General features: G+C 35.9%; 2 protein-coding genes across 2 annotated transcripts in view; one reads left to right on the top strand and one right to left on the bottom strand.

Annotated features, from left to right (window-relative positions):
• Positions 1 to 10,370, bottom strand: part of snrnp40 (small nuclear ribonucleoprotein 40 (U5)) — an 11,605-nt gene extending 1,235 nt beyond the window's left edge. The window contains exons 1-6 of the mRNA XM_056479805.1: positions 10,132 to 10,370; positions 8,469 to 8,598; positions 7,823 to 7,916; positions 6,229 to 6,394; positions 2,914 to 3,036; positions 1,161 to 1,281 (exon numbers count right to left, since the gene is read on the bottom strand). Coding sequence (XP_056335780.1) covers positions 1,161 to 1,281; positions 2,914 to 3,036; positions 6,229 to 6,394; positions 7,823 to 7,916; positions 8,469 to 8,598; positions 10,132 to 10,242 — 745 coding nt within the window. The 5' untranslated portion in view covers positions 10,243 to 10,370. The remainder of the gene's footprint in view (positions 1 to 1,160; positions 1,282 to 2,913; positions 3,037 to 6,228; positions 6,395 to 7,822; positions 7,917 to 8,468; positions 8,599 to 10,131) is intronic.
• A 241-nt stretch (positions 10,371 to 10,611) lies between these two features.
• On the top strand, positions 10,612 to 18,710 carry zcchc17 (zinc finger, CCHC domain containing 17). The gene is made up of 8 exons (XM_056480469.1): positions 10,612 to 10,676; positions 12,340 to 12,419; positions 12,503 to 12,560; positions 12,635 to 12,735; positions 14,728 to 14,819; positions 14,900 to 15,000; positions 17,173 to 17,294; positions 17,911 to 18,710. Exons 2-8 carry the CDS (start codon positions 12,345 to 12,347, stop codon positions 18,067 to 18,069), a joined length of 708 nt encoding a protein of 235 aa, XP_056336444.1. The 5' UTR covers positions 10,612 to 10,676; positions 12,340 to 12,344; the 3' UTR covers positions 18,070 to 18,710.
• Positions 18,711 to 18,932: the final 222 nt, after the last annotated feature.

The following is an 18,932-nucleotide window of genomic DNA, read 5'->3' as shown; positions in this document are numbered from 1 at the left end:
TGTCTGACTCCATCATGAGCTTGGAGGACTGCATCCATACATCTCTGCAATGACTCAAATCACTCATTAATAAAGTCATCTGGAATGGCAAAGAAAGCGTTCCTGTAGGACTCCCAGAGTTCATCAAGATTCTTTTGATTCATCTTCAATGCCTCCTCCATCTTACCCCAGACATGCTCAATAATGTTCATGTCTGGTGACTGGGCTGGCCAATCCTGGAGCACCTTGACCTTCTTTGCTTTCAGGAACTTTGATGTGGAGGCTGAAGTATGAGAAGGAGCGCTATCCTGCTGAAGAATTTGCCCTCTCCTGTGGTTTGTAATGTAATGGGCAGCACAAATGTCTTGATACCTCAGGCTGTTGATGTTGCCATCCACTCTGCAGATCTCTCGCACGCCCCCATACTGAATTTAACCCCAAACCATGATTTTTCTTTCACCAAACTTGACTGATATCTGTGAGAATCTTGGGTCCATGCGCGTTCCAGTAGGTCTTCTGCAGTATTTGTGATGATTGGGATGCAGTTCAACAGATGATTCATCAGAAAAATCTACCTTCTGCCACTTTTCCAAATGATCAACTAAAAGTCAAGTTATTATTTGTTGCCCTCACAAGTGGGATTAATGACAAGACTTTTGTTAGGTAGTGTATAATATAATATAGTATAGTAGTGTGTGTGTGTGTAACATACATATATATATATATATATATATTAAAAATTATATATAAATTACAAATACAATAATATATAACAACATACAACATATAAACTGGTCATAAATATCAGTAAAAGCATTTAGAGAGATACAAAGGATATCTTGGAACCTTTTTTTATAAAAAAAAACATGTTCATGGGTAAGGAAAAATGCTAAGAAGCATAACTGTTTTCAACATATATAATAATAATAATAAGAAGAAGAATAGAAATGTTTTATAAACAGCAAATCATGATGTTAAAAAAAATGTAGCTTTGCATCAGTAATAAACCACATTTATATTCTTAAAACAAAAATCAATCATTTAAATTTCACAATATTAGCCTTTTTACTTTATTTTAGATCATATAAACACTCCACTGGTGTGCACAAGAGAATTTATTCCAAAAAATATTGAATTATCTTACCCAAATCATTTGCTTATGTCTACATGTTTAAGCTTACCGCTGTTATCCATGGAGTTAGAGAGCAGGTAAGATCCGTCCGCGCTGAGACTCAGACCAGTCACAGAGTCCCCGTGACCCTGCATACTGTAAATCAGTTTGTTCTGTCTGAGGTCCCACACCTTCAACATCGAACATGCACACACACACACACACACACACACACACACACAATTAAATATGAGCAATTCCAACATTATAGATGTGATATCTGCAGGAAAAACTGAAAATTCACAGAAAATCTATATGTTAATTAACAGTATATTGAATTATCTGTTCATGTTTTATGGTGGCTCAGTGGTTAGCACTGTCGCCTTACAGCAAGAAGGTCGCTGGTTCAAGTATATATATATATATATATATATATATATATATATATATATATATATATATATATATATATATATATATATATATATATATATATATATATATATATATATATACACACATAGGGGTGGGCGATATGACCTAAAATTAATATCACTGTATTTTTCATCATTTGAACGGTGACGGTATAATATCATGGTATTACTTTCAATAGCAAAATAATATACATCTCAAAGAAGAACGGATAAAAGAAAGTCTCACTTCTATCACTCTTTAAAAGTTTTGGTTTGGGTCATTGTAAATGCTCAGTCTCGTTATGAGCTGATCTTCATTTCTCTGTGTTGGTGGAATAAAGCAGGCGAGTCAGCCGCACCAATTTATGAGCAGACAGAGCAGGATTCTCGATGACCACCAGCGCAATTCCGCTCTTTGTTATGAGCCGTAGTTTCAGTGTAAACTTAGTAAAGGTGAGTTTCTTTGGCGATGATGTGTACAGTGTTAGATTTTATATTTAGCGGACATTTGCGCTGAACACACGGTGAATGCAACGCATCGAGATTCGGGCACCTTCTCCGAAAACACTCGATTGATCTCAGCTGGCGGATCAACATTTACCTCATGTCATGATCGCTGTCATCTGCGCCATTATTATTATTATAACTTTAGGTGAGGTTTGCAAACCTGTGCACTTTTCACTCTTCAGCCGTTTGCATTTCCTGCGGTAACAAAAGCTCCCTGTTATCTGACAGCGGGAAGCGTTGAGTGACTAACAGCTAATATGAACCAATACAGCAGCAGGGTAGAGCGATTCAGCAAGTTTTTAGAGAAAATCAAATCAGATTGCACTACAACCATTATATTCAGACACACAAATGCTCCCAAATATATTATGAGGGCGCATAAATTAAATTTCGGGCACTCATGCGACCAAAATGGTTGCAATTTCGAGCCCTGTAGTATAAGGACATGTATTCAGACCACAACTGAACGTTTGAAGAAAATTGAATGCCTTATTATTTAGAATTAGCTATTATTGATGTAAATGCAGCCATTCAAGGTGCATAATTGATTTATTACGGTATTGACGGTATTAGAAAATCCATGTCGCGGCGCAATGTCACACTGGTGATGACTATGACACCGGTGTACCGCCCACCCCTAATATATATATATATATATACATACATACATACATACATACATACATACATACATATATATATATATATATATATATATATATATATATATATATATATATATATATATATATATACACACACACACACACACAATAAATAATTAATATATAATAATAAATAAATAGTAAATAAAAAAGCAGATAAAACATCGCAATGTCAGATTTTTCCAATATCGTGAAGCACTAGTGATCAGTTTGAGATGTTTGTTGGTAGCTCACAGACCTTTATGTCATTGTCGATTCCTCCTGAGATGATCTGATCACTGGTGTCATTGAACGTCACACTGAGAACCTGATACGTGTTCTGGAAAGTGTGAACGGAGGCTTTCTTTCTGATGTCCCACAGCTATAACAACGGAGAACACACTGTTAGTCCATCTGAACACTGTTAGCCTGATACACACAAACACCTCTCTCTTCAGGGTGTCCAGTACTGACCAAATAAATACATATAATAAATACATAATAATATACATGCAGTTGTACAGTTGCACACGTCTTCCTGACAAATTGGTATTCCTTTTAAGCATTTCTCAAGCACTGTTTAATGGAGAGATTTTTTTCTACACATTTCTAAACATAATACTTTTAATAACTCTGATAACTCATTTGGTTTGTCTTTGCCATGATGACAGTACATAATAATTATTTTTTAAGATACTTGTATTCAGTTTAAGTGCAAATTAAAGGCTTAACTGAGTAAACTAGTGTATGTACTCTAAAATATTGGGTATAATACTGACCATAGCAGTTTTTAAATAATAGTAAAAAAATAAATATGACTTTCTCTATAAGAAAAATATAGTAGGATATACTGTGAGAAATGACCTTGCCCTGTTAAACAGCACTTAGGAAATATTTGAAAAAAAATTATAATTTATTAATTTAATTAGTCAGTATTTTTTCCATCACTGTTAAACCATGTTTTTGGAGTTCTTTTATTGAATAAATTGAATAAATTACATGAAACACAGAAAGCACCAGTAGGTGGCGACAAATCCCTATCTTAAGTGATTTAATTAATTATTCATACACATGATTCAGTCCGAAACAGACTCATTCAGAAACAAAACACTGCATTTCTCAGAGATTCACAAATATTCTGCTCCAGTTTTACCAGGAACAATTTTCATTGTTACAACAGGAAAAAAAAGAGGACATTAAAGGTGTAGTTCATCCAATAATAAAAATTGTGTCACCCCTTACTAATGATTCTTCATGCTCAATTCATAAAATATAATACACATTTTACATTATGATGGTTAAATGGACTCTTTTCACATTTCCAGGTTTCTCAGCAGCAGAAGTCATATTATTATTATTATTATTATTATTATTATTATTACATATTTATGCCACATCAGCAACTTATGGCTATTTCGTGGCCAAATGGATATACATTAAAATATTACATGATAAAAACAAATTCGTATTATATTTAAAAAATTACTTAGACAAATATATAAAATATAAATAGATAAAATTTACAAAAAAAATTATTCAAAGTTAAATATGGTTTTTCAGTTCTATTTTTGATAAAAAAAATGTAAAACTCTTCCTGGTGGAACCTTTCTAAAAATGTCCATCAAAGTACTCTCCTTATAAAAATTTTGTCTAATGGAATTTAAACTTCTACATTCCAACAAAATATGTTTGATGGTAAGAGCAGTCTGGCAGTTATTACATTTAGGAGATTCTTCGTTATTTAATAAATATGAATGTGTCAACCTAGAATGTCCAATTCGACATCTGGTATAGAAGTCATCATAGTTGGGTAAACTTAGAGAGCAGTGAATGGGAGAGTACAACAAATCATCTGTTTACAATCCTATTTGCTGAAATAATAACAGAAAAACTCCACAATGGTGCTATCAAGACTTTCAGAGAAAGGAAAAAAACTGTGAGACTGATAACAGCAGCCAGAAGAGAAAACAACATCAGATTTACTGTTCTGCCCCTACAGACGCTACATTAGAAATGCCTCACACAAGCGGTCATTTGTTTTTTGTAATATGATGCAAAGACGATGTAATACATACATAAACATATAAATGTTCATGATTTGTTTTTATCTAAATATTAAAAACGTTCAAGGATTTAAGATGCTGATGACCGTTAAACAAGTCATCACAGTGGTGTGAAAAGGGTACATATCAGCCATATTCTGTTCGCTTTCACCATAGACGAATTACCAACCTGCGTCACACATGACGTCACACAGGTTCCCGGTTGCAAAAAGAGACTGGCTGCAATAGCAAACATGTCGTGTTGTGCAGTAGGATGTCAAATTTGCCAAAAATAGAAAACTTAACTTTTGCCGTACACCACACTGTATTTAATGCCAACCGCAAACGTCTTTGGCTAAAAGGGAGCTGAATGGAGTGAGGACCTAATTAAAAATGCTTGACTCTGCAGTTCTCATTTCATATCAGGCAAGTTCACGCTTTGCTGAATCATACACATTACTCATTTTTGATTGCAGCAATGATTTCAGCAAAAATTTTTACATATGGTTAATTAAACTGCGGACACTGAATGCTACGACTGAAACGTGAAAGTGTAAGTTATTAAGGTAAAGTTGGTTTTATATTCACACATTCATTCAGTGATAACTTGTGACACACTCCCTATATTGTTTACCACGGCACTTTGAATATTCGGTCTGAAATAACCTGCAAGTGTGACTTGAAAACAACATTAACACTGTTTATTTGACTGTGAAGAATGTTGTACTTTGATAGTCATTGGCTGCTATTGTGATTTCGTTATTTTGAGTTTGTAAATAATACTTTTATGAAATTATATTACTAAGGAGAAAGTCCGTAAGTTCACATACTCTGCCGTACAAGTGCAGTTCGCTGTCAGAATGCAATCGTTTTGCTTGTTGATGATTACCCAGGCCTTGTACAGCTCCGTCTTCTTTCCTTGTCTTTGGCGAGGCAGAACCTCGGTTTTTAGCACTACATAGTTTTAAATCTGGTAATCATGGAGCATTATTTCTTGCATATGACCACACAGAACAACATTGTTGGCATCCAAAGACTTGTAGATCTTTAACCTCTCTCTTGTAAAAACACTTGGGGCTTTAATGAGATTGTATATTTGGGACTGGATGCTTGGCCATTTCGTCTTATCTAATATCCATTGGGAGGACGCTATAGCAGATGGACCTGTCAGATGAACGCCGCTCACTTTAACTTTAATTTTGCAGAATCACTGTGCTTATCACTGGGTGTCGAGCTGTTATAATACGCTAAAAGCATTATGTAAATAATATATATAATATGTAATCAATATAACTTATTCCTAAGACAAAAATAAACTCTGTATCGCATCGGATGTCATTCCCTCGCTGTAAATGCTAGCGCTCCCTATTTTTTTCTGCCACCTCGCTGCGTGCGCATCCTCAATGTTTACAAACATGGTAATTCGCCTATATCCTGCACCAGTGTGAGTTTGTAGAAAATGTCTTGCTGTTTTTTAAGGATTCATTCTTAAGATTCAAGACTGGAGTTGTGAGTCTAATCTTGGGAATTACCTTCACAGTTCCATCATCGCTGCCGGTGCAGGCCAGCTGTGGGCCGCGACGTGCTGGAAAGCATGAGTTCACGAAGGACGTGTGGCCTTTCAGCCGCTTCACACGCTCCCCTGTCTCACTGTCCCACACACACACCGTCTTATCCGTACTGGCAGAGAACAGCAGGCTGGAAAACATAAGCACACTTTTTAGTGTGATGCATTTTAGACAATACCCAAATTAATACCCAAATACACTTTATTGAACATGTACTATACACATAGACATCACCTTTTTAAAAGGACACTGTACACTGTATAAGGTTAACTATGTTTATATTGCTATATATAAACCCTTAAAGGGCACCTATGGTAAAAAATCTACTTTTCAAGCTGTTTGGACAGCCATATGTGCATGTATGGTGTATAGACCGTCATATTGGGGTGATATAAACACACCCACTGCTTTTTTTTCAATTTAACAACATAAAAACGGTGGACCAATTGGAGCGGTTTTCAAACTGACCGCAACTTTACGTAGGAGAGTGGTCCCCCCGCCCACCAATATTGATTGACAGGTGCGTCATCATATTCTTAGTTTGTTGATTCACGTCCGCCATTTTCAGCGTGAGTCGAAGCGATATCACTAAAGGAACACCCTTGCTCTATTTTTAGATGTAAGGCTCATTGGGCTCAACACAAGATCAATATTCTCCACATTATCGCTCTAATCAGAATTATTGGTTGTATCTTTAGGTAGGTTTGCAAACATGTGTACTTCTCATTGAGTCTACCTTATACTTCAGCCGTTTGCATTTCTCATGATCCCAGAAGCTCCCTGTGATCTTAACTAGCATGTGTTTTAGAATTCTACACATAGGTTTCTATCAGGGTACACTCAAGTCGACGGCTGGGCGACGATTCGGGACACTTCATGCTTCTGCCGCGCCACAGAGAGTGTCTGGTGTGCCGTGTCGCGGCTTCGAGCGGCGCATCCGGTGCCTCAGTCAAAGTTAATTCAGTGTGCGTGGTTATTAGTTTCTGTGTACAAGCTCGGCACTTGAAACTAGCACACAGTTGGCTGTAAAACTGTACAAAGACACAAATGATTATGTACTCTCTGCTTGGTCTGTGTCAGAGTCGTAGATGTACAACTGAATGCTGATCCTCTCCTCCCCCTTTCAATCTGCCTGTCTGTGTTGCAAACACAGAGCGGGTGAGCTCATGGCTCCGCCCCCTTGTTACGTTGGGCGGGAAGCCGAAACTAATTTACATGTGAAGCAACACACCCCTAAATTAGCGAACCGTGGACACGCCCCCAACATGACACTTTTAACACATTATAATAAAAAAATCTGAACTGTGTTTGAAACTGAACCTAAACTGGCACACTCAGAAGAGCCATAATATTAATATTAAATTATAAAAAAGAGGTAAACTATGGGCCCTTTAACTTTTCTGATTTTGACAGCAATGTAATAACGTGCATGTTTTGTAAAGCTGCTTCTGGAATGATAATTATTGTCATAATTATTGTCAAAAGCAACTGCACAGACATTTATTAATCTTCTTTATTTTTATTTCTTAATTCATCTTGTACACACAGACACACACACCTGCCGTCTGTGTTATAATGAAGCTCCATCACAGCTCCACTGTGGCCTTTAAGCGTGGCGTAGTTTTCACAGTCTCCATAGACATTCCACATCACTAGCAGAAAAACCCAAAGAGATGACAATTAATACATCAACACATAATAATACATCAATACAGTCTGAAATTAAATATAACACAAGAGTGAAGCAGTACACAAAAACTGATCTGCATGTTGGTACAGCAGGGGCGAAATTAAATATAAGACTTTTTTATATATAACATCATACTAGATATTTTTCAAGAGACTAGTATTCAGCTTACAGTGCAATTTAAAGGCTTAACTAGGTTATTTAGACAAGTTAGGGTAGTTAGGTAGGTCAAAAACAATATACTGCTTAAGAGGGCTAATAATTTGACCTTAAAATGGTTTTAAAAACAGAAAAACTGCTTTTATTCCAGCTAAAAACAAGTAAAACTTTCTCCAGAGGAAAAAATATTATAGGAAATACTGTGAAAATGTCCATGCTCTGTTAAACATCATTTAACTAAAAATCATTGAGGTCATGTCCATGTATTGCAAGCTAAGTTGACATACTCATTATTGTGACAGGGCTAGGTGCAAGTACAGGTAGCATTACATCCATAGTAATTAATGGCGTGACTCACAGATGAGGCGGTCGTATCCAGAAGAGGCTAAAGTGGCTCCATTGGGGTGAAATTTGCAGCAGTAAACTTCTCCTTCATGACCAGAGAGAAGCATTATAGGAGCCTGCAGACTAGAGCTGCGTGGCGGGCCCTGAACACACACACACACACACACACACACAAAGATTATTGTTTATGCAGGTGCTCACTGGGGGATGATGAAGCCCCCCTAAATGTGCACCCAATACCCTTTGACTGCAGATGGCCAGAGTCTTATTTTAATCATAATCTCTCCTCTCTGAAGTGATTGCTTTTTTTTTGTATCCACATCTTTCTTATTGTAATTTCATGTTTATATAGAGAAATCATAAAACCTATTTGGGTTTCTGTTGAGAGAATAACATTTTAAGCAAATAAAAACAATGGCCATCATACATGTTAAGTCATCTGGTGAAATTGTATTCATATTACGAGATATATATATATATATATATATATATATATATATATATATATATATATATATATATATATATATATATATATATATATATATATATATATATATATATATATATATCCCAAATAAAAAATATATATATCGCCCTTATAAACTTAACAGGAATATTGAATACAAGAATTTTAAAATTAATAAAATACTTATCCCATCAATTATGTTTCACCAAACTTGATTGATTTCTATGAGAATCTTGGGTTCATGCGGGTTCTGCAGTATTAGTGATGATTGGGATGCAGTTCAACATTTATCTGAAAAATCAACCTTCTGCCACTTTTCCCAATGATCAACTAGAAGTCAAGTTATTATTTGTTGCTCTTACAAGTGGGATTGACGACAAGATTTTTGTCAGGTAGTGTATATGTTATGCTGAACGCAGATGAAACTTTTTATCTTTTTTTTTTTCACAAAAGCTATTTTGGATGGATAGATAGATAGACAGACAGACAGACAGACAGACAGACAGACAGACAGACAGACAGACAGACAGACAGATAAAAGAACACTGTGTTTTTGAAGCACAAGAATATTTGTGGGAATAGCCAAGAATACATTGTATACAAGGTAAAAAAAAAGATTTCATTTTTATGGCAAAAAACATTATAATATTACACTGTAACTATATACAAACCTATTATTAAGTATTAATATGCATTGTTAGGCACTTAAAGGTGATTTATTTTTAATTATTTGATTTCTTTGAACCCTCAGATTTAAGATTTTTAAACAGTTGAGTTTTCTCAGCTACATATCGTCCATATCCTAACAAACTACACGTCAATGAAAAGCCTTTTCATTCAGCTGGCGTATAAATATCCCAAAAAAAATACACTTATGACTGGTTTTGTGGTTCAGGCTCATTGTACCTGACTGCATTATGATTTTTTTAACATTCCTTGGCACTATTTGTTAATTCTTTCAGTTGTGTTTTATTTAAGTATTCAATAACAGCATTGGAACAAGAGTGCATGCATTATGTTGATGTTGTTTATTCAATAAAATATGCTAAAATTCGCCATGCAAACTGCAGAAAGAGTCAAAGAGGGAATCATTTTGAAGCACTCGTTCAAATGATTCGACTCAGTGGGATGAATCAAAATCCCAACGATAGTATATTCAATGTTTTAATCCAGTATTTTCCATATATTTTAGTTTTTTCAGTCTCACCATAGCGGAGAGCTGCTGGGATTGTGCTGCGGCCACCAGCTCCGTCCGCGGCCTCTTCACTCCTGCGGGAACAACCGCCATATCCGCCGCACGCTTCTTCGGTTCGATCATTGCAATGAAAATGCTTCAGATTTCTAGAATAAATGAAGAATATGTCAAAACAATCAATGTTTTCAATGAATGAGGTTTCCCAGCTACCCTCCACATTCGAGCTAAACACGCTCGTCGAGTGAAACACATCCGGTAACAAGAAGCGTTGTGATTGGCTAGCACTCGTATAACACGATATTATTGGTTCCTGTAGAGCTGTGAACCGGAAGACAACGCGGTCGTGTTTCATCCAAACCAAACAGTTGTGTGTGCATGTACTGCTGTTGCAGATGTATTTACATTTTGCGTTGTGATATTTTGTTGGATATTATAGAGTGGCGCAGCGGACGGGGTTTACTTTAGGTGAAACTTTTGGATTTAAAACGCAGTTGATTCATTGTGCTTGTAGATTGTTTACAAATTGCAGTAAAGTGTTGTCGACCTCAGCACATCTGGTAAGTTCGTTAATTTTGGTTATTTTTTTATTTTAATATATCACGAGTTCACATAAACATGTGTTGATGGGTCAAACACGAAAACAAAAGAGTAAAATACATTTTACCATCACTTACCACCAAAAATTGATTCAGTGTAATAATTGTTCATACACAAAAATTATTGTCAGGCATATTTATAGCAAGAATAATTAGGTGGTATATTGAAAGAGTTGCTTTGCAGCTAAAAATTGCATTTAAATTTTACCTAAAACTGCACCTGTTTTAGCCCTTTTACAAGATGTAAGATAAGCCTTTGGTGTCTCCAGAATGTGTCTGTAAAGTTTCAGCCCAAAATACCCATCAGATTATTTATTACAGCCTCCAGATTCTGCCCATTTTGGTAGCTGTTTTTGTAACCTGTGGCTTTAAATGCAAATGAGCTGCATCTCCTCGCCCCCCGTTCCCACATGCGTGTCTGCTTCTCATCATGCCTTATGTTAAATAAACAGCAGTCAGTGACAGAGACAGACACAGATGAAGCTGAAATACAGCTCATTACTCAAAAATACCAAGTAAGGTTATTTCATGTTTTTGTGGTGGAGTTTATTCAAGCCTTTCTGAAACGATGAGTCATGCACAAATGGCTTTTACAGTACACACACTTTGCGCAATTACTGACACCGTGTAGCTGTGATTATAGCGGTGGAGGATTATATAGCTATTTTTACTGGGTTTATTGCAAAGTAGGCATGGGACGATAACCGTTTTCAAAGTATACCGCGGTTTGGAAAAGTCAAGGTTTTAAAACTGTTGTTGTTTTTTAGGACAGCAGGATCTTCAGCAGAAAAGATCTCGAAAGATGTTTTAAATTGCAAAGAAATCTGTTTTTGAAACTAACGAAGATGGCAGAAGTCAATAATTTGTTTGATTTATTTAGCCTGACGTGTTTACTGATCCAAAATATTTTAAATGTTACTCAAAATAAAATATATTCTGTTCAAAAGGGAAAAAAGTTTGTCGTTTACCCAGACATTTAAAAAAAAAAAAAAAAAAAAAAAAAATATATATATATATATATATATATATATATATATATATATATATATATATATATTTCAGAGCAGTGATCACAATACCGTCAAACTGTGAAACCGTGATATTTTTATCCAGGGTTATCATACCGTCAGAATCTTATTCACCTTATTCTCTGCGTACAAGTGGGCGCAGCCATTTATTATATATATATATATATATATATATATATATATATATATATATATATATATATATATATATATATATATATTTATTTATTTATTAATTATATATATATATATATATATATATATATATATATATATATATATATATATATATATTTTTTTTTTTATATATATATTTATATATATATATATTTATATATTTAGTGGTACAAACTCAACATTGCATATCCTGCGATGTGTGTATTGCTAATTATCACAATGAGATGTTGATTGTCACAATGAGATGTTGATGCTGAAACAATATATTGCGCAGCCCTACTACATATGATGTTGGAAACAAAACAGTACATCTCATCTTAGACAGAGATTCACTTTTATCATTTGTTTTATACTCCAGCATGACCAGATATTAAAACTAGTTATGAACATATGATAAACCTGATTGTGTACCTGTGCAGGTGTGATGGCAGAGGAGCATATGAGAGAGCCGGTCGGTCTGGATGGACTGCCGCCGATGTACAGCATCCTGAAGGGAGAGGTCAGATCTGAGCATCTTAAAGTCACATAAATATACTGATATTTACTGATTTATTCACTTTTGTTGTCGTCTTATATCTTTAGGTAGTTTCTGTCACTGCATACGGAGCATTCGTTAAGATTCCAGGATACAGAAAGCAAGGTAAAGTTGGAATATGACTTGTTTTTGTTTCTATGAGTATATATTTTAATGTTTATTTGTGTTTGCACAATCAGGTTTGGTTCATAAGAGTGAGATGTCGGCCTGTCGGGTGGAAAATCCTGCTGAAATAGTAGATGTAGGAGAGCAAGTGTGGATTAAAGTCATTGGCAAAGAGGTACGCTTAATGTGAATGTATGCAAATGTACTTATAATATGTTATAAGTTAATAATTATAATATGTTAGAACATTTTAAATGATTATTAAAAGGTAACCCCTTACAATCAGGTTCCATTAGTTAATGTATTAATGCTAACATGAATAAACATTGAACAACACCTTAATTACAATATTTATTCATCATTGTTATAGAAAATACAGTTCGTTGTTAGTTCATGTTAACACAACACAACTTTGGATTTTAATAATGCATTAGTGAATAATGAGCTATGATTAATAAATGCTGTAAATGCATTGTTGATTATTAGTTTTGTTTGTAAATACGTTAACATTACCAAAAAAACTAATCTGTGAAAATGTATGATAGTCTTTTTTTTTATCAGAAATTAAATAAACAGACAGCAAAAATGATGCTCTTACTTAATTAGAAATCTCCAGAGGCTCCCTGTTATCAGAGATGGTTGAACGAGTTGCTTTATTCCATTCAAATGGAACAATTGCATCTTGAAAGACTCTTAAAGGAGTGGTCCACAGTGTATTTTTAAGGCTTGTTTGTGTCTATAAGATGCAAAGCAATGTGTGCTCATGCTTCATTTGTAGAAAATCATGTTGTTTTTTTCATATATTTTACTTTATTGTATACAGCTAACATAAAAACGACTGTCATGTTTCCTAGTTCCTCTAAAAGGCCCAGCCTTAAGAGGCTCTGATTGGCCAGCTAACATAATGTGCAGTGATTCGCGGATTGCGGATCCACCTCACCAGGAAAAGCTTCACAACCCTACTAGCGTGCGCTTTTGCGCTGTGTAAACAGTGCAGTCAGAGAAGCTGTTAGCAGCATTAGCTGCCTTAATCAGACAGAAAATGAAGAGCACACAGCTGAACCTCTCGCCTGCTCTCTAAAAATAAAATCTGACAAATGTCTTTCACATATTTTCATAATAAGCATGTGTAAGTAATATAAAACGTTCTCATATCTTTTGCGAGTTTGTTATTTGAGATGTATAGCGCATGCTAAGCGGCTGCATAGAAAGATACGGCAGCGCTGCTGAAGATTGTGGCGGTTTACAGCGATTTGACTGATAAATATGAATTTGGAGCTAAATTGTTAGCGGTGCCAAACAGCATTTCCTGTTGTTTACATCCTCGCTACAACATACCGTTAACGCTAGAAACTGCCTGTAGTTGATCAATTTTAACAAATAAAAACACTTACAGGTTGTGGTTTACAATCCACAGCTTATCTGTTGGAGGAGTTTTTAGCCGAATCCAGCACTGAACTGAAAGAGATTCTGAAAGTTCTCCTTTGTCAAATGCTAGAGCTATATATTTTTTATAATTCTCTGGAACATAATTAAATTAAACTGTAAGCACTTCTCTCTTTGTGTCGTGTTCTTTGGAAGCCCAAATACAGAAACAGAAGAAGCTCTGTGGAAATAGCAGCATTTGGACAGCATTTTAGCTTTCTCTGCTGTAACATTACAGCGCCTCTGGCCACGCCCCTTCGCTGTGCAGGGTGTGTGCTTGAGGTGAATGTGCGTAACCGGAAGCCCTTGTGATCTCACTAGCCCAGATGTATTTTTTTGTAGTCCCCAAATTCGTTCATTGTAGGCTTTGCTAAGCTAACTCTGTAAAAGCCAATGTCTCCCTTTTCACTGAACTGAGCGTCTTACGTTCAGAGATGTTGTTTATGTTCACACAGCTACATCACACACCAACTAAAGTTTAAAATATGACATCGTAGTGGACCACCCCTTTAAGACTCTTGGGAATTTATCATTTTGAGTTTGTAAATCCTCATCTTTAGTTCTAAACTATATATTCACGACACTGGCTTTGTTAAAATGTGAGTATTGTCCTCTCTTGTTTATATGTTTATGGTACACATGTTAAAATATTATAAAGAAATTAAATAAACAGGACACATGACTAATATATTGATGAATACGTCATTTAAAATAGTGCTTTTTAACTTTCGTCCACTATCAGATGAAAGATGATAAAGTCAAACTGTCCTTCTCCATGAAGTCTGTCAATCAAGGCACTGGGCGGGACTTAGACCCCAATAACGTTATGGCAGAGTAAGTGGATTCATGAGAAATGTCATTTTAGCTAAGCAAATATTACTAATACAGTGCTGTAATCAATATTGTTTGCACAGACAGGATGAACGTCGCCGCAGGCAGTTCAGAGATCACAGTGGGCAGAGGATCACACTGGAGGCCGTCCTGAACACCACATGCAAAAAGTGTGGCTGCAGAGGTACGAACGTGACCTGACCCAGATTTAATGAACGTCAGACCTTGGAGCCTGCTGCAGACTACTGCATTTTATCTCAACCGTATTGTTTTTTTAAAGGGACAGTTCATTCAGAAATGAAAATCGTTTACTCACCATGCACTTGTTCCAAACCTGTTTGAGTTTTTCTCTTCTGTTGAACACAAATGAAGATAATCTGGACAAAAAAAGCCATTATTATGTATTTATTTCCAGATTCTAGGTCCAATAACAACACAAGACAAACATTAATACAAACCACACAAAATACATTAAAAAAGACAGTTATGCCAATACTTTCTCAAAGGTGACTGATAACCAGTGTTGCGCTAGACACGGAAAAATAGTAACTAATTAAAGTAACTAGTTACTTCAATCAATAGGTAACTCCATTACTTTGTCGATAACTTACACCAAAAAGTAATGCATTACTGTTTAAAGTAAAGTTACTTTTCCGAAGAGCATGAATGCTCCCATTAATGCCCTTATAATGTCACTTTGTATATAAAACGTTCTCATATCTTTTCCCAGTTTGTTATTTCAGATGTATAGCGCATGTTAAGCAGCTGCATAGAGAGACACTGCAGCGCTGCTGAAGATTGTGGCTGTTTACAGCGATTAGACTGATAAATATGAATTTGTAGCTAAATTGTTAGTGGTGCCAAACAGCATTTCCTGTTGTTTACATCCTCGCTACAACATACCGTTAATTGTGTTAGTTGTGTGGCAACAGTGTGTGAATATAACCAGCTTCTAATGGTAAAAATTTATTAATTCGATTTTTTTTTTTCTAATCACACTTGATAAAAACAGTCGGCAGAAACACTTTGATTGACATTCTCCTTTTGTACGTGTCATCAGAGTGGGAAAGCCCCGCCCATAATTGACCATCTCTCCCTCATTAGCATAAACAGCCCTGAGTGAGAAGCATTGTAGTTTAACATCGATATTTACATTAGATGTCGCCTACCCTGTTGTTGTCTATTGGAAGGTATGCGTCAAGAGAGCTGCCATTTTGGTACAGGGTAGCGCTCCTTTGAAATGAATGCAGGACCAAGCTGCAGTGGAGGACTGTGGCCATCCAGAGCCAGAGATATATACGTATATCTGCAATCGTGAGTTTTCCCGGTGGTTAGTACGCAATTTTTTTTTTTTTAATTACGAAAATTATAATTTTGCATCACTTTTCTACATCGATGGATGAGTGACCGCACGAGCATTGCGGACAAGTAGCGTGTGTTTGTGTGTATGGAAATATACTGTCCACCCTCGCTGTTAAATTTGACCTCCTCTCCTGCTTTTACTTCTCATTCTAACGGAGGGAGCGATTTATTTGTGAATGAATCTCCGTTATGAATGACTCGTTCACTTAGCCAACAATAATACAAGTTTCTAGCACCGCAGCATCTTATTGTCATATTTCTTTTGCATTGTTTGCTTATTGTATTCAGCAAAATAAGCATAAGCCTAGAATTTAGAGCAAGTTGCTGCTACTTTGCCTTATAGTTAGTGGAGTAAGTGACTGTATTATCATCAGTAACGCTACTTGTTTAGCACAAAAGTTCATAACATACAAAAACGTAAAAACGAAATCTTACCTATGAAATGTTCTGCCTTCATGCTTTTCTTTGTTTGCTCTTTACTACACCCGTACATGGCGCTAAAGTCCAGCATCTTCACATTGGCACTCTAGTCTTGACTAGTGCGGTTGAATGACATTTGTGCTGGGAGCACTGTACAAAAGTGGCGGCGCTATTGACGCATACTCAGGATCCGTATGCGATATCTAGTGTATATATCTATGGGAGTTTTATATCTGCTGTGTAGCTCCGCCCCCTCAATGAGCACAAAATTCAAATGAGCACAATCTCATTTGAATTTAAAGTGACAGTCACCAAAACAGCACAATTTGGATCAAAGCTTAAAAGGGGGCCGTTTCAAAGAGCTATAACGCATTATTAGTGTGGTATTTAGAGCTGAAACCTCACACATATACTCAGGAGACATCAGAGACTTATTTTACATCTTGTAAAAAAGGGGCATAATTGGTTGAACATGTCTTGGTCATCTATGTTCAAAAAGTTAGGAGCGGCAGTTAGCACACCTGTTAGGAGTGTGTTTAATAAATAATGACACACTTGTCTGTTTGCATGTAAGGTCACTTTGCCAAGGACTGCTTTTCTCAGCCTGGACTGCAGTACAGTTTACTTCCAGACGAGGAAGAGGAGGAGCCGCCGAGCACCCAGAACACCCAATCAGAGCCCCAGAAACGTAAAAAGGTACACACACACACATAGTTCTCTGTTGGAGACACCTTCATCTGTCTTTCATTTACAGTTGAAGTCAGAACTCTTAGCCCCCCCTGTTTATTTTTTTCCCCCAATTTCTGTTTAACGGAGAGCAGATTTTTTCAACACATTACTAATCATAATAGTTTTAATAACTCATCTCTAATAACTGATTTATTTTATCTTTGTCATGATGACAGTAAATAATATTAGACTAGATATTTTTCAAGACACTTCTATACAGCTTAAAGTGACATTTAAAGGCTTAATTAAGTTAATTATGGAGGTTAGGGTAATTAGGCATGCCATTGTATAATGATGGTTTGTTCTGTAAACAATCAGAAAAAAAAATTGCCTAAAGGGGCTAATAATATTGACCTTAAAATGGATTTTAAAAAAGCTACGAACTGCTTTTATTCTAGCCGAAATAAAGTAAATAAGACTTTCTCCAGAAGAAAAAATATTATAGGAAATACTATGAAAAATTCCTTACTCTCTTAAACATAATTTTGGGAAATATTTGAGAAAGAAACAATAAATTGCACAAGAGGGCTAATAATTTTGACTTTTGTGTACATGCACATGACGACTCTGTGTTTACACGCAGGAAAAGAAAGCAAAGAAAGAAAAGAAGAAAAAGAAGGACAGAAAGAGGGAGAACTCTTCATCTGACAGCAACGATGAAGACGCCAAACGGCCGAAACATTCACACACACACTCAGAGAAGAAGAAGAAACACAAGAAACACAAACACAAGTCAAAGTGATTTCGGTTTGAATGGTAAGAAATGCCTTGATCATGGGTCTCAAACTCAATTCCTGGAGGGCCGCAGCTCTGCATAGTTTTGCTCTAACCATAATCAAACACAGCTGATCCAACTAATCAAGGTGTTCAAGACTACTAGAGATTATTAAGCAGGTGTGAGTTTGAGCTAAACTATGCAGAGCTGCGGCCCTCCAGGAATTGAGTTTGAGACCACTGGCGTAGAACGATTCAGCGCAGACATGTTGTATATCCTCTAGTTAACATGGGGAACTATTCACTTCCATTAAGACAAATGCAAGCAGGATATTTGTTCATATGTGGTATAAAAAGCAGTGTTTAAACCAGGGGTGCTCAACCCTGTTCCTGGAGATCAACCGTCCTGCAGATTTCAGTTGCAACCCATATCAAACACACCTGCCTGTAATCAGCAAGTGCTGTTCAGGTCCTGATTAATTACTGTGTGTTTGATCAGGGTTGGAGCTGAACTCTGTTGGAACAGGGTTAAGCACCCCTGGTTTAAACCATTCACACACGCGCAGTCAGAAAAATAAAGAAACACAAACATAAGTCAAAGTGATTTTGCTTTGTGATGAACTTGTGCATGTAAAGCGATGAGGAAAACATTAAATTACCACATGGAAAGTTTCAGTTTCACTGGTTTTACAATTTATATTTGTCAGTGGTGGAACGAGAATTGAAAATTCATACTCAAGTAAAAGTACCATTACTTGCCTAAAAATGTAGTGTGAGTAGAGTGAAAGTATCTGTTGTAAATATTACTCCAAGTAAAAAGTAGCCCTTTCAGAAGTACTCAAGAGTAGTGAGTATTACGCTGTAAAAAGCTGATGCGTTTACATGTAATTT

The sequence above is a fragment of the Danio aesculapii genome, chromosome 19 (assembly GCF_903798145.1).
Source record: "Danio aesculapii chromosome 19, fDanAes4.1, whole genome shotgun sequence".
Lineage (NCBI taxonomy): Eukaryota > Metazoa > Chordata > Actinopteri > Cypriniformes > Danionidae > Danio > Danio aesculapii.
The sequence above is the reverse complement of the archived record's forward strand: the minus strand, read 5'-3'. Positions and strand labels throughout refer to the sequence as shown.

Excerpts from the sequence above, each read along its gene's own strand:
- zcchc17 (XM_056480469.1), top strand. The coding sequence starts at position 12,345 with ATGGCAGAGGAGCATATGAGAGAGCCGGTCGGTCTGGATGGACTGCCG. Across the intron at positions 12,736-14,727 it reads TTAAAGTCATTGGCAAAGAG|ATGAAAGATGATAAAGTCAA; the intron begins GTACGCTTAATG and ends GTCCACTATCAG. Across the intron at positions 15,001-17,172 it reads CAAAAAGTGTGGCTGCAGAG|GTCACTTTGCCAAGGACTGC; the intron begins GTACGAACGTGA and ends TTTGCATGTAAG.